We start from the raw sequence: 13,426 nt of genomic DNA, 5'->3' as shown, positions 1-13,426 counted from the left end.
CATATGAGAAGAGATTAAAGAGACTGGGACTATTCAATTTAGAAAAGAGATGACTGAAGTGCGGGATATGATAGAGGTCTAAAAAAAAAATCATGAATGGTGTGGATGAAGGGGGAAGTGATAGTTACTCCTTCATATAACACGAACACTAGAGATCATCCAATTAAATTAATAGGCAGCAGGTTTAAAACATACATAAGGAAGTATTTCTTCACACAACACACAATCAACCTGTGGAACTCATTGCCAGAGGATGTTGTGAATACCAAAATTATAACTGGGTTAAAAAAAAAATTAAATAAGTTCATGGAGGATAGGTCCATCAATGGCTTTTAGCCAAGATGGTCATGGACACAACTCCATGCTCCAGGTATGCCTAAACCTCTGACTGCCTGAACCTGGGACTGGACAACAGGGAATGGATCACTCAATAATTGCCCTGTTCTGTTCATTCCCTCTGAAGTATCAGGCACAGGCCACTGTTGGAAGACAGGATACTGGGCTAGATGCACCATTGGCCATACTGGGTCAGACTATTCTTATGTTCACACACACACACACACACACACACACACACACACACTTGCATAAGCAATAGGGCCAGAGACACCCCTTCAAACCAAAGCCAAATGCCCTTTCCAATGGCACATTGCTCCAGGTATAACCCCCTAAAAGGAGTTCGTGTTTGACCACTCAAAGAGATGCAGCACATCACACCTACAATTAGTCCTGTGTTTGTACAGCACTTAACACAATGTGTCCTAGGGGACACCCCCAACGCTTGCAGGCTGTGGGGCAGCAGCAAGCTGCTCTTTGGCTGGAAGCGCAGCTGCCTCAGTTCAGGCTAAGCCCTTCCCTGAACGGTAGGGCTGCAGGATGATTGTGGACTCATCAGCCCCCCCTGCGCAGCTACATGCGGAAAGTCCCCGCAAGGCAGAGGAGCCAGAACTCTCTGTTGCTAACCCCCAAAATTCGCAAGTTAGGAGAGCGATCCCCCCAAAATACCCCTCCAGTGTGCGAGACACAAACTTTTGCCATCTATAGTAATGTGATTTCGGCCCCTGCTGCAGGAACTCCCAAGATTTGGGCCCCATCGTGCTAGGCACTGTACAAACATGCTGCACAAGACAGCCCTTGCCTCCAGCTTACAGTCTAGTGCAAAACATAGGGGTGCGTCCATACACGGCTCATTAAACCAAACTCATTAGGGGCCACCAAGTATCCAGTAGGTGGGAACAACTTTTAATCCCTGCTGAGCTGGGCAGGAGTCATACTGCTCAGTGAAATGCTCCATAGCTCATTAGCAATGCCCTGTGGTATCCTGTTCCCTCCAGTGCTAATGTTACACCATGGGGAATGCCCCTGTCCAGCCGGGCCAGTGCGTACTGACTGCCCCTTGGAAAACCACATTCACTCTAGTGCCCCTCTCCTCCCAGTCGCCTCCCCACAAAGGGGCCCAGCAGCTAGGAGACGGTTTTGCTGAGGTGAGCATCTGCAGCAGTGCACCGCAAATCTTGTCTGTGCTGTTACCAGGATTCAGAATTCTGATATAGCTCCACGTCCACAAATCCCCACGCTTTTCCCTGCTCCCCTCCCCACACAGCCCCTTATCCTCCAACTGCCCGACACATGGCCCCCTCCTGTCCTCTAACCCTCCACTGCCCCTTTTATCTCCCCCAACATACTTTATTCCCCTTATCCTGTCCAACACATGCACTCTGCCTCCCTTATTCCCCCCCCACTCACCGCCCCTCCCCATCCCTGTATTCCTTCTCTTGTGCACACTCTACGCCAGATTTGCCCGCAAGAAAAAGCCGAACTCTATCTGCAATTCAGAAGAGACCAAACTCCCTGATCCTGTATCTGAACCCGGATTTCATAGTTGGCCCTTTTCTAACTGGCTCAACCCCAAACTTTGGACACAGATCCACATTTTGCAAAATGGCCCGTGTTTATAATGGACTAAACCCAACCTACAGATCTGAACACTTTGGGCCATCTTAGTTACAAGTTCCCTATGCCCTCTCTCCTGGCACAGTTCATCTTTCCCTGGCTAGAAAGCAGCGGAATGAAAAGAGCAAACCTTAGAAACCTGGGACAACGTTTGCTAATCCACAACTCAGACATGGTTGGGGTGTGTGTGTGTGACAGCACTTTACATATTTTAACAAGGTAACCCCCTTCCCCCCAAACAACTGCACAACTCTGCAAAACAAACCTGTCTGATCAACCAGTGCCATTTCCAAGCAGCACAAAGGAATGAAAATACACAAAGTTTAAAAAAACCAAAAAAGATACATACAATAAGCAATCCACCTCAATCTGTCCTGTGCCTACCTGTGAGAGAAGCCCTGTGCTTCATGTAACCGCTCCCCTTTGTTAATCAATGGCAAAAAATTAAAGCAAGCGCCACACTAAAGAACACAGATAAATTAATTCCACAAACCTCATTAGTGCTTTGTCTGATTCAAAGTCCAAATCCTCTGCAACAATCCAAACAGCAGTCACCCACACAGCAAGCCAAGAAATTCTTCTGAAGGCAAAAGGGGAATTTCACTGCTTCACTGCCACCAGCAGACTTCCACACTTAGCCTGTTTATTTTATTTCTTTGGTCCCCTTTCTCTCTTTTCCATTCAGTTGCCAAGTTTAAATCCACAGGGCAGGCAGGCAGCTCATGAACTTGACATAACTTTGCAGGGCTCTCTGTCCCCTCTGATCAAATATTGACTTCTTTTCCTCCTCTTTCTCTTAGGAGTTACTCCCTCTGCCTGTCTCTCTCACCAGTGGTGTAAGGAGAGGAGGAGAGAGGGTGAGGTGAGGATAGCTGTAGTGGGATCCTTTTTCCAGAAAGGGACAGTTTTATTCCAGCTCAGGTAGAGGGGGAGGGGAGGCTCCCGTGACTCAGTCTGGCATTCCTTCAATTTATGCACACCTGTATGGGCAAGAACAGCGAGGGCAGCTAGGCACTCGCTCCCTCCTCCCCATCCACACAAACACCCACCCACAGGAAAAGGGCTGGGAGCTGAGACATAGCCCAGCCCAGTTACACTTCACCAACAAAGATTTATAGAAGGGATTGTTTGGAGAGGGAGGGGGGCTTGTGTCTCAGCCTTTGCGTTAGAAGCCCGATGAGCGCAAAGCCAGACGCTTATTTCAGTGCTGAGTGTGCCACCCAGGGCTTACAGCTTTGCAGCACCCAGGGGCTGGCCCTAGATTGTTTTGAATTCCCCACCCTCCGTAGTCACTTCTGTCTGGTAGGATCTTTTCCTCCAGACTTTCCATGCTGGGCAAGCTGAGATAATATTGTATTGCAGAATTCAGGTCCCAGCAGAATCCCTGCAAAAAAAGGTCAATCAAGTTCCAGCAGGGACAACCACCACCCCGTCTCTTTCCATGTCTGGCTGACAACAATTAATGGTCAGCATCCTCCATTTGCGCACTGAATGGGAGAAAAAGCCCTCAGACCTCATAGGCACTACCGCTAGAACCAAACCAGGGTTCCAGGTGCAACATTTCCATGCAGTAGTGTAAACAGGACCCACCCACATCCCTGATCTGTGCTAAGGCTTAGACGGGCCAAGGCTTTAACACTGTAAGGTGATTCTGGTCCTGGATGCAGCTCTTGCTGGTTGGCTGGTAGCGTGGAGCTTCCAGCTTCTCCCCAAGCCCCACACTTCTAATTAATTCATTAAGTATTCTCCAGCCCAATTAATTACACAACTTCCAGCTACTGCATCGTTTTTGCTCCCTCAGCCCACCTTCTGCAGCTCCCAGGGTTCTTCACCCCCCTCTCCCAGCCCTGAGGGGGGCAGCATCAATGGGGTTCCTCTCATCCCCTTTCCAGGGTGGTGGGGGCAGCTCTAGGAGCTCTTCACTGCTCCACCTGCCTTCCTCCTGCAGCGGCCCTGATTGGCTGCTCTTCCCCCAGAGGCAGGCAAGCGGGGAAGACAGCCAATAAGAGAGGGTTTCCTCTGGGCAGGGCTGGAGCTTCTCCTGTCATTGGGCTACTGGCTCCAGTAGGGGCCAAAATGGCATTACTTGTGAGAATTGGCTGCACTACCTGGGCCGAGCTGGAGCAGCACTGAGCATACATGAAAGTCTCCCTGCCTGCCCTTGATACCACTGCCCCATGGATCGCCATCAGCATGCAGGAGCAAAGCAGAGAGAGTCCTGCTCTGCCCCGAATGGCGCATGCTCAGTCATCCTTGGGGGATGTGTAGCCTGTGGGGGCTGCATGAGGACAGAACATGTTTAGTGCGGATGGCAGCTTTGAAAAATAACGCTGCAAACCTCTAAGCATGTGCGAATTGTGATTGTTCAGAAGCTCATAACTTGGCCAAATTTGGGCAGATATTCACGGGGATGGCTAAAGGCGCATCCCTGCCACCAGGGCCATCCCCTTGCCAAAATTTCAAGTCACTGCTCCAAAGCATGGAGACAGAGCTTCTCAGCTAAATGGGCGTAAGAATTTAGCATTATCAAAACACCGTCGATTTCCCTAACCTAAGGAAGGGTTGAACCATTTTTACAGAAGCTTCCCAAAAATATTTCAGTCAGAGGCAAACAGGCAGCATGGAAGATTCCTATCTGAATGGTTAAAGGTTGGCAGAGTTATAAGCAACTGAAAACAGGAATCTTCAAATGGGAAGTGTTCACAGATTTAATTATAGACATCTCTACCACTAACAACTATTACAATGCATGTGTCATGATCTCACATTAGGAAGTCATTGGACTGATTTTGCAGGGTTTACATGGCATAACAGTTTTCTATCATGGAGTCTGAAATGCAGTGGAAGGTGGATTTTATAGGTACTGGAGCCATTTTGGTTTGGTTTAAATGTATATTTCCCTGTGGAATTAGCTGCTTTCCCTACGTAAATATGGGGATCAGAATTCTAGCCTTCTGAACAGTCTATGGGAGGTTCTCTTAAGATTCACTAAGTCTGGATAACTGGGCACTTAACTTAGTCTCTCCTCTGTACAACTCTCGAGATTCTGACCCTTTGCACAGGAACATGAAAATCACGGGATCTTTGGCTGCTCTGAACAACACTTCCCTGGGGGGAGTTCCTAGTGGGCTTTTCTTTCAGAAATGGATGGGATGATAGAGGAAGGTGGTGTTTTAATAACTCTGGGAACAGGAATCCTTCTCTGTGGCTGAACAATGGAGGACTCTGGAGGAACCACTTCTAGGGTGAAAATAGTTCATTCCCAGGGCCCATTTAGTCCTTAATTTCTCTGCTGGGATTGCCAGTCAGGATGCCAATTGCTAACACTTAGGTGTGGGGTGTTTTTTTTTTTTTTAATGCCACACCAGCCTATTCAGTGTCTTGCCTCCTTACATAGTACACAGAGAGTGACAGCCCTTGGATTCTCACTTTGTCAGATCATACCTTGTGTTTCTCTTAGAAAAAAAACATTCAATAGCACAATAATGAAACAAACCCTCTTTTGCATTATATGATACAAAAAATCCTCAGTAAAATTTTGTCTGAAGAAAAGATCTGTTTTGTACCAGAAATTATGTTGATGAAAACCCAGTGGCAGCATCCTTTATAATGTCATCCCAAGGGAATTTCGGCAGCACGAACTCTGTATCCAGGTAAATAAAAGTTTTCATTCAAAAATTAGTTATAAACTGTAATTATGTATGTAAAGAGCTTAGAATGAAAGGAATTCTCTCTCCTACATATGTCAGTGTGGGAGTGAGAACAAACACTGATCACTGAAATGCGGCCAATGCTGGGGTGGGCAGACAGTGGTCAGGTGGACCACAGGCACATGGCACAACAGCAAGAGGAAGAGGAAAAATGTTGGCCAAGGGCTGCAGGACAAACCCCTACTCTGGCTTAAGGCTCTATGGGGACTTTAACATCCATACAGAGCTGATAGATGAGACATTGCAAAACCAAAGTCCTAACGGACCTGCAAAGAGAAACCAGGAAGAAACTGCATTTACCTCTGAAGTTTGAGGGACTTTGATGACTCCACTGGAATTAGAACCAGTTGCTCCACAAAGTCTCATTACATCAATCCTGATGCTTTGACCACTAAGAAAGGCTCTCAGCTCTGTCTCTGTCCCCTGCCATGCTGTGTACCAGCCACTGCCACCCTAAAGTAAAGGAATCTGAACTTCAGCAGAGTGGATGCTGGATGATTGTTCCTCCAAATTCAAATGCAACCGCAATGATGAGCTCCGCAAGGCCATCGGGACAGAATTAGAAATTGGGACGAATTGACGTTTAATGGAGAACATCTACTCCAGGTCCACATCCACATCCTTTGTGCTTCTGGGTAGCCTCCTCTCCTTTCTGGTAATCACTGGGGAACACGTTTCTCTGAGCACAGCTGGTACTCAGAAGCTGTCAGAGCCGAGCTATGGCTTAAATTATATATGGAGCAATGTCAGTGGGTTGTAGTGTTCAACAGAAAAGGTCCAAGACACAAACAAACACACACTCTCCATCTTGAGTGACTGAGGCAGAGAAAGAGGCAGGGAGGGGAGAGAAAAATCTTATGTCTAGGAAACCGCTTCTCCCCCTCATGAATTCTGCAGACCACTGGGCTAATTCAATGCCTCACACCTTCATCTTTGGACTCAACTAGGATTCTAATGCAGAGAATCATCCTCTTGATGTTTCAGTCTCTCTTCAGTACTGAGACCACACGTGGCTGCTGTACAAAATAAAATAAATAAGATACAAGATAATCGGTAGGAGCCCATTTCCTGCTACGCACCTCATCACAGCAACTGCACTGGAAGGGGACATACAGGCTGACGGAAGCCAGGTTCTAGTGCAGCGATGTTAGAGCGTTCTCAGCAGAGGGCTCTCAACTGTGCTGTGCCTTAGCACCTGAGATGAGGCTGTACCAGCCTCTTGATACTATTAGGATGGGATGCAAGACACCTATTCCAATAGTAGGGAATGCAAGATCAGCCCCTATTGCGTGCTCTAGTTTAGAATCATCTTGAGTAGAGACTTAAAATTGACAAGAGGAGCAGAGAGATTTGTTCTTTTTTGGAAGACTTAACTTGTTTTAAAGCAATCAGTTATAGTATCCCTAAAGCAAGAGATACCTTGGGACTGCACATAAAAGATTCATAACATCAACTGGCATGAATCGTGGAGTTTGCTTCTGAATGCCAGCAGAGCCCAGCAGTTGAATGCAGCCTCGTGGTGTATCTTAGTGCAGAGTGGAGTTCTGTCTGCAGTAGCACACAGTTCTCATTCCTTCGGGATGTTTTCCTCTTTCATGTCTTCAGCTGGCTCACAGAATGTTTCAGGCTGGTGGCTGATGGATCTTGACTTTTCCTCCAGTGATTTTCATTCCTCCCAAATGAATTAACAATCCTGTCTTTCGCATTGCAACCCATATTGGAAGAGTCCCAGAGAGATGCTCTTTGAACCTGAACAAGCAAACTGTAGGGTCCATAAACAAACTACAGATGACACGAGATAAGGGGCTGAATCATCAAGAAATAATCCTCATGGATCATACAGCACCGAAAAGGAGAAAAACACACAGCTACCTGGAAATGACTAAGTGCTTAGAGACACTCCTTTTGGGCACGCTCTTATCAAATAGAAAACTCTCCTATATCAAGCCATAGCCCATGAAGTCGTTATCCAAAGGAATGATCACGTAGACTCATTCAATTATCTGGCTTCCTTGTCTTGGTGAACATTTCATGTCCAGTCAATTTAATTTTCCCATCCAGTGACACTGATGGGCCGTTACCAGCACTCAGAATTACCCAGGAAAGGAGATCAGCAATCTGATCTTTGCTGGTTTTTTGCGAGCCATTACAAAAAATAGTAATAAAGTCAGGAATTGTATATTTTACAAGTTTCACATGGTTTCCATTGTCCCAGTGACACCACATACACTCCTGAGTCTTGCAGTAAAAGGAGAGAAAACAGGAGTTCTAAATGGCCTGTAAACTTTACTGGACTCCAGAATGCCAAAAGTTAGTTGTATGCAATCCTAGGGAGAACACTATACTTTTGTAGTAACCACTGGGAAGGAGGGAGCTGCTGGAGAAGGACTATTCATGTGGGGCCAGATCCTCAGCTGGAATACATCATTGTCGCTCCATTGATTTCACACCAAGGACCTCTCCCCCAGAAATGATAGCACTTGAGTGGTTTCAGTGTGGGTAGATACACGTCCTACAGCCTCTAGACTTGATGTTTCATGGCAAACCAAGGATAGCGGTATGGTAAGTTCCATCAGCTGCAACAGAGGGTCTCAGTAGGGCAACAAGCACTAGAATAGGGTGGTTCTGCCTTCTGCATGTGACTGCAGAATGGGTAGAAATTGATAAAGTGGATCGAACGTGGCTTCTAAAGAAATGAATGAAGCAGTGTTGAGATTCTTCATTAAGAGGTCCTTCCTCCTGCTGATTTAAGAGTTGCCCTTTTCATCAAAATCTTCTCTCTCCATGTCTAATCAAAGGCCCAGCTGGGAAACAGCAGGCCAAGAGGAGGGATGCAAGAGAAAAGATTTTAAAATTAGAAAGTGACTAAACACAATATAAAAGCCATGCGGAAAGCACAAACTAAAACAGTGATTAAAAACCAGTTTTAAAAAAGGGAAGAAACCACTTGCAACAAATTATTTGCCCACATTAGATAGAGTATCTAGGGTCCCTGTGCTTAAGATTGTCCTACTGCAGACAACCCCCTCCCCCCGCAACATTGTAGTGTCTCTTAATGAGTCAGTCTGCATAAATCTGGGAGAAAGGCTGCCACTGCATAATGTAATGATGCTTCATAGATATGGCAAGCAAGGCATTTTGAGGCAAAACTAAACTGCTTGTACTAGTAGAATGCTGGGCTGGAAGATATGCTATAGAAGGGCAAGGTTATTGGTGTTTTAGCTATTGTAGAAGAGGCCTGGTAAACAAGTCTAATTTTCTTTCAGTGCTGGTCTAAACCAGTGGGCCAAGGGAAAGTAAGATTTGTATTACCAGAGGAAGGTGAAAAATTTCCTAGTGAAACCCCAAGTGCTTTAGAAGCAAATCAGCTTTCAATAGTTTGTTGACTGGAGAACACAAAAGCATTAAAAGGTTTAACAAATGAATAAAAATTAGAAGCTATCAGCCTCTGTGGTTCTTATTTAGAAGAACAGGGAGGAAGTCCAATGACTCTTTAGGGAAAAAAACCCTATTTAAAGAGGAACAGCCATAATTAGCAAGGCCAAGGCAGTGGAAGATTGCAAGTAAGAAAATGCTGGGAAGAACAATGCTGATCCCACTAAAAGGGAAAAGAGGGACCTTGCTGGGATCTCATTGCCCATTAGCAATTTTTGATTATTAACAGTGAATTGTTTTTACACAAGAGTCTTGTAAGCCCCCCCGGGGAAATGCAATTCTCTCCTGAAAGAGCGATGACTCTGCCTCCCTCGGCTCACAAATCTATTGTTCAACTGGAACACCCCATCCCCTTTGGTGACCTTCTGGGCACTCTGCAAGAGACATCTATTTGATGGGTTTTTCTGCAGAGATCTGAGTGCTTGCTTCCCATAACGATGACGGGGTGGGAAGAAGTTTCTATAGGTGTCTGGCTGAATTACTGTTGAAATGATTACTCCAATGCTGCTGGGATTTGACTGCACGATCAATGGTGGGTAGGAGCCTAAGGCCTTGGTGAGGTGGGTTTTTAAACCCACAATATTGGTGATGCATATAAAATAGACACGGGGACTGGCAGCAACAGGACAAAAGCCATAGCTTCAGGCTCCACTATTTTAGGCTTTGAGGTGGAGCCAGCAAAGGCTGCTCAACCTGCTTAGGTTAGAGGCCACATCTTGAGAACACTAAATGAAGCCCAGAGCAAAATCTCACCCCCTTAGAACAAAGCACCTGATACAGAAACAGGGAGGGACAGATCTCTGAACAAGAGGCAGCATGCAATGTCAGTCAAAAACCAACACGTACGGGGGCTTGGAGGCAGGAAAATCTTCAAAAGCAAAGCTGACGCAGCGCAGAGTCTGCCAGAGATGACTTCATTCACCTGATCTATCAATGTCTAAAAAACCCAGTGACTGGCCTGCCTTGGTATACCCAAGGCCTTTGAATACATGGCTTCGGGCTGAGATAAACCCATGCAAACACAAGGAGCACATGCTTAGAGGGCAAGGAGACTTGAAGCCCACAGAAAAATGAAGGAGCCACAGATGGTGAATGGTACTAGCTATATCCCTCAGAGAGAGAATGGGAGCAGAGGCTGATTTCATTGTCAGTGAATGGCAACAGTCTCCCATGGGGAGAAGGGGATGGGGAACTGGCTGCAGCCTTTGTGAAAAGGCTCAAGTGACTGCTAACGTAGGATTGGGATGAAGAATGTTTTAGCCCTAAGTAATCTGTTCACATCAGACCAGGTTGGCAGTGACTGAAATTATTGCCATTTAAGTGGGATTTTGGTGGCCTACGTGGAGTGAATTTGTTTCAGTCCAAGCTAGTTCCCTAGAGGACTGTGCATACGTTCAAAAAGGCAGCCTCCTTTGTTGACAGCATCAGTAGACACTAATGATCAAATGGGCCCTTGGAACCAAAACGCGCGCCCAAAGGTAGATCACATCTAAAGCACTTTGGCAGGGAAGCTTGCATTGTGGCTGGCGTATTTCATCAGCACTAAGTCATAGTACTGCAGTAGCAACACTATTGTTACTGGCTCCTGAGGTACTTTTGTTATAAACCCTATTTTTAAAAGGATGTTGGCTCCTGGAAAAATCGTAAGAGGCTGGAATTCCAAATGCCCATTCGTAGGTTAAAAATGTTTTTATATTAAAATGACAATTAAAAAAAAATCAGCTACTGCCCATGGACAATAGCTAGTTTTCCTCCAATTATGTCAATGTACTGATGTCTGGAGCACCAGCTAAATATGTGCAAACTTGTTTATCTAGAGAGCCAGAGCCTAAAATAAATACATGCATGTTTATGTCACGTGATGTAACATATTAACTTAGACAAATAAAGGAATGAATAGGTTTCCTAAGCACAGTGCAGTGGAAAGATATTTCTAGCCCACGTGAATGTGAACTGTACAAATGACTGCCCTGACCGGGGGGCGGCTTGGAATTATTACAGATGCTACAGGGAGAGAGGGGAAGCGGGAACATGGGAAGGGGAAGGGTGGGGTGGACAGGAAGTCTATGATGACTAAAATATTTACCAAAAAAAAATTAAAATGATCAGCAAACTGTGTAGCGAGTGATTCATCTCCCAAACCTTTCAATAGTCACCCTGGCTGACTGGTGTGTTTAAGCGCTGGGGAGCAGGCTTGGTACAGGAGATTCCAGCTTCACATGGGCATTGGCAACAATGCTAACCTCTTTCCAGCTTTCCACCCTGAGAGTCCCCTTTTCCTGCCACAAATCTGTTTCCTGGCGGCTGCCCAGCTAGGTTTAGTTTGGCATTTTCAGAAACGCACTAGCAAAGAGGGCTTTACTAGATTAAGAACAATACTAGCTCTCTCTGCGATCAGTGGTATGGAGAGGTGTTTATATAAGACACACAAGAATGACAGTCCATTAGCTGTGACACTTTGAACCAATTGCATTACTCATAAGTGAGATGCTTGCGTGTAAACTCATCTGAGCTGATAGAAGTCGTCCTTTTGGGTTTGGGCTTCCACAACACCTGCCTCTGAGACAGCCACCTGTCCTAAACGGATACTGGACTGATAAAAAAATTAAAGCAGATCTGCACTGCAATGTAAGTCTTATACCTGTGCGGCTTAAGTGTCTTCACAGATCAAACGAACATCTACAGCAACAAACTAAGATAAGGGTGATCAAGCCTCCCGGTTTAGGGCATACATTGGACAGATGCAGGAGTCAGGAAGGAGTTTCCCACCACCAGTGTGAATAGACCTTATGGAGGATATCAGGTGGCATGATATAGACTAGATTGGCTAATGGCCTGATCCAATGTGAATAGGATTTGCCATTCATCAGGCCTACGGTGGTCACACAATTATCAGAACTGCACAAAGTCATCTTTTCCATCACAACTGATGCTGATGGTTGGGCTTATTTGATGTTTTTCAGGTTAAGCCGAGCTGGTCTTTACCAGGTGGTTACACCCTCAGTGTTTCCAAAATAGGCAGTAAATACACAAGCCGCAGTAGCTGGCACTACTGCTAACTCTCGTGTTACTGACAGCCTATTGCCTGTTCACATTCCAGTGAGATGATAAAATGTACATTCCCATTCTCAGACAACATCTCAGAGCCTGCTCCTGACAAACGTACTTCAAGGATGCAGTCAATGACTGAGCAGTAGGCTCCCTTCTCTTTAGGACACTCTTCCCTTCCACATTTATAGGATTACAAAAAACTGCAATAAAGTCACTGGTGCTACAGCAGCATCTTCTGTGCCAAAGGAGACTCATGAAATACAAAGCAACATTTAATTGCCATTATTCTGCAGAATGGGAGTTAGAGGAAGCTGTACCACTACATTTGCTTTGCCTCCAGTTTCAGTGTTTCACTTTCAGCCATGCTGTTCGGCACACTTAAAACCACCTACATTCACATATCACACTCACATTTTGACAGGCCTGCCTCTCGGTGCTAAACCCTGCCCAGAGAGCCATTCCACCTCAGAGTGGAGTTAACAAGGCAGCTGCCATAGTTAGTGGGAATCAAGTCTGCTACTCTGTGCAGGGTTCTTACTTCAGTAAGAATGAAGAGAAAAGCCACGCCACCAACCATCCTCATATCAACTCATTCAGGTTTCACTTTCTTGGTATATCTGTGGTGCCACAATCCTATCAGTGCTCCAGTGGACCCCTGAATATTCCAGATAAACAAAATCTAACATCTGTCAAAGTGATTAGGAAGAAATCCTCTTCTAAGTATATCAAAAGCAAGACAGACCCATTCTCCCTCCCCCACTTGAGGTTATAAATTTATTTTAGGCAAGCTAGAACTCAAGAAAGCAACATGAAATCCAGAGAAACTTACATTTTTGCTGATCTATTACATCCCTCTCTCGTCCCTGCTTTACAGCTTAAAAGACTAATCTAGGTAGCAATTTTTATCTCAATACAATCTGCAACATCTGGAATATTGAAGCTGAAGGAAATTGATATTTATTAATGCAGAGTTAGTTTTTAGTGCACCTGATTGCTATCCTATAGGGACTGGTACAATAAACAATTTAGTAGTGATTTCTTCAAACAATTATGGCAGTGTAAATTATTCCATCCACCCACATCAAATAGTATTTCACTGGCTTTCTAGATGACTTTGGGCAAGACACTTCACCATATAATACTTACCTCCTGGTAAAGTACTTTGAGATCCATGGAGGAAAAGGATTATACAAAACACCTGTGTATTATTAGGGGCTGACTGCTGGTAAAATTAAGAAAAACTGATGCAAGTTTACAAAAATCAGAATTTTAAGGCA

General features: G+C 45.3%; 1 protein-coding gene across 1 annotated transcript in view; it reads right to left on the bottom strand.

The window, feature by feature from the left end:
• ITGB4 (integrin subunit beta 4) overlaps positions 1–2,671 on the bottom strand; it is a 56,154-nt gene extending 53,483 nt beyond the window's left edge. Inside the window, exon 1 of the mRNA XM_026654428.1 lies at positions 2,447–2,671. Coding sequence (XP_026510213.1) covers positions 2,447–2,451 — 5 coding nt within the window. The 5' untranslated portion in view covers positions 2,452–2,671. The remainder of the gene's footprint in view (positions 1–2,446) is intronic.
• Positions 2,672–13,426: the final 10,755 nt, after the last annotated feature.

This window comes from Terrapene carolina, unplaced genomic scaffold (assembly GCF_002925995.2).
Source record: "Terrapene carolina triunguis isolate 2854851 unplaced genomic scaffold, T_m_triunguis-2.0 Scaffold192, whole genome shotgun sequence".
NCBI classification, from domain to species: domain Eukaryota; kingdom Metazoa; phylum Chordata; order Testudines; family Emydidae; genus Terrapene; species Terrapene triunguis.
Note: the sequence above shows the minus strand (reverse complement) of the source record. Positions and strands in the feature narration are given on the sequence as shown.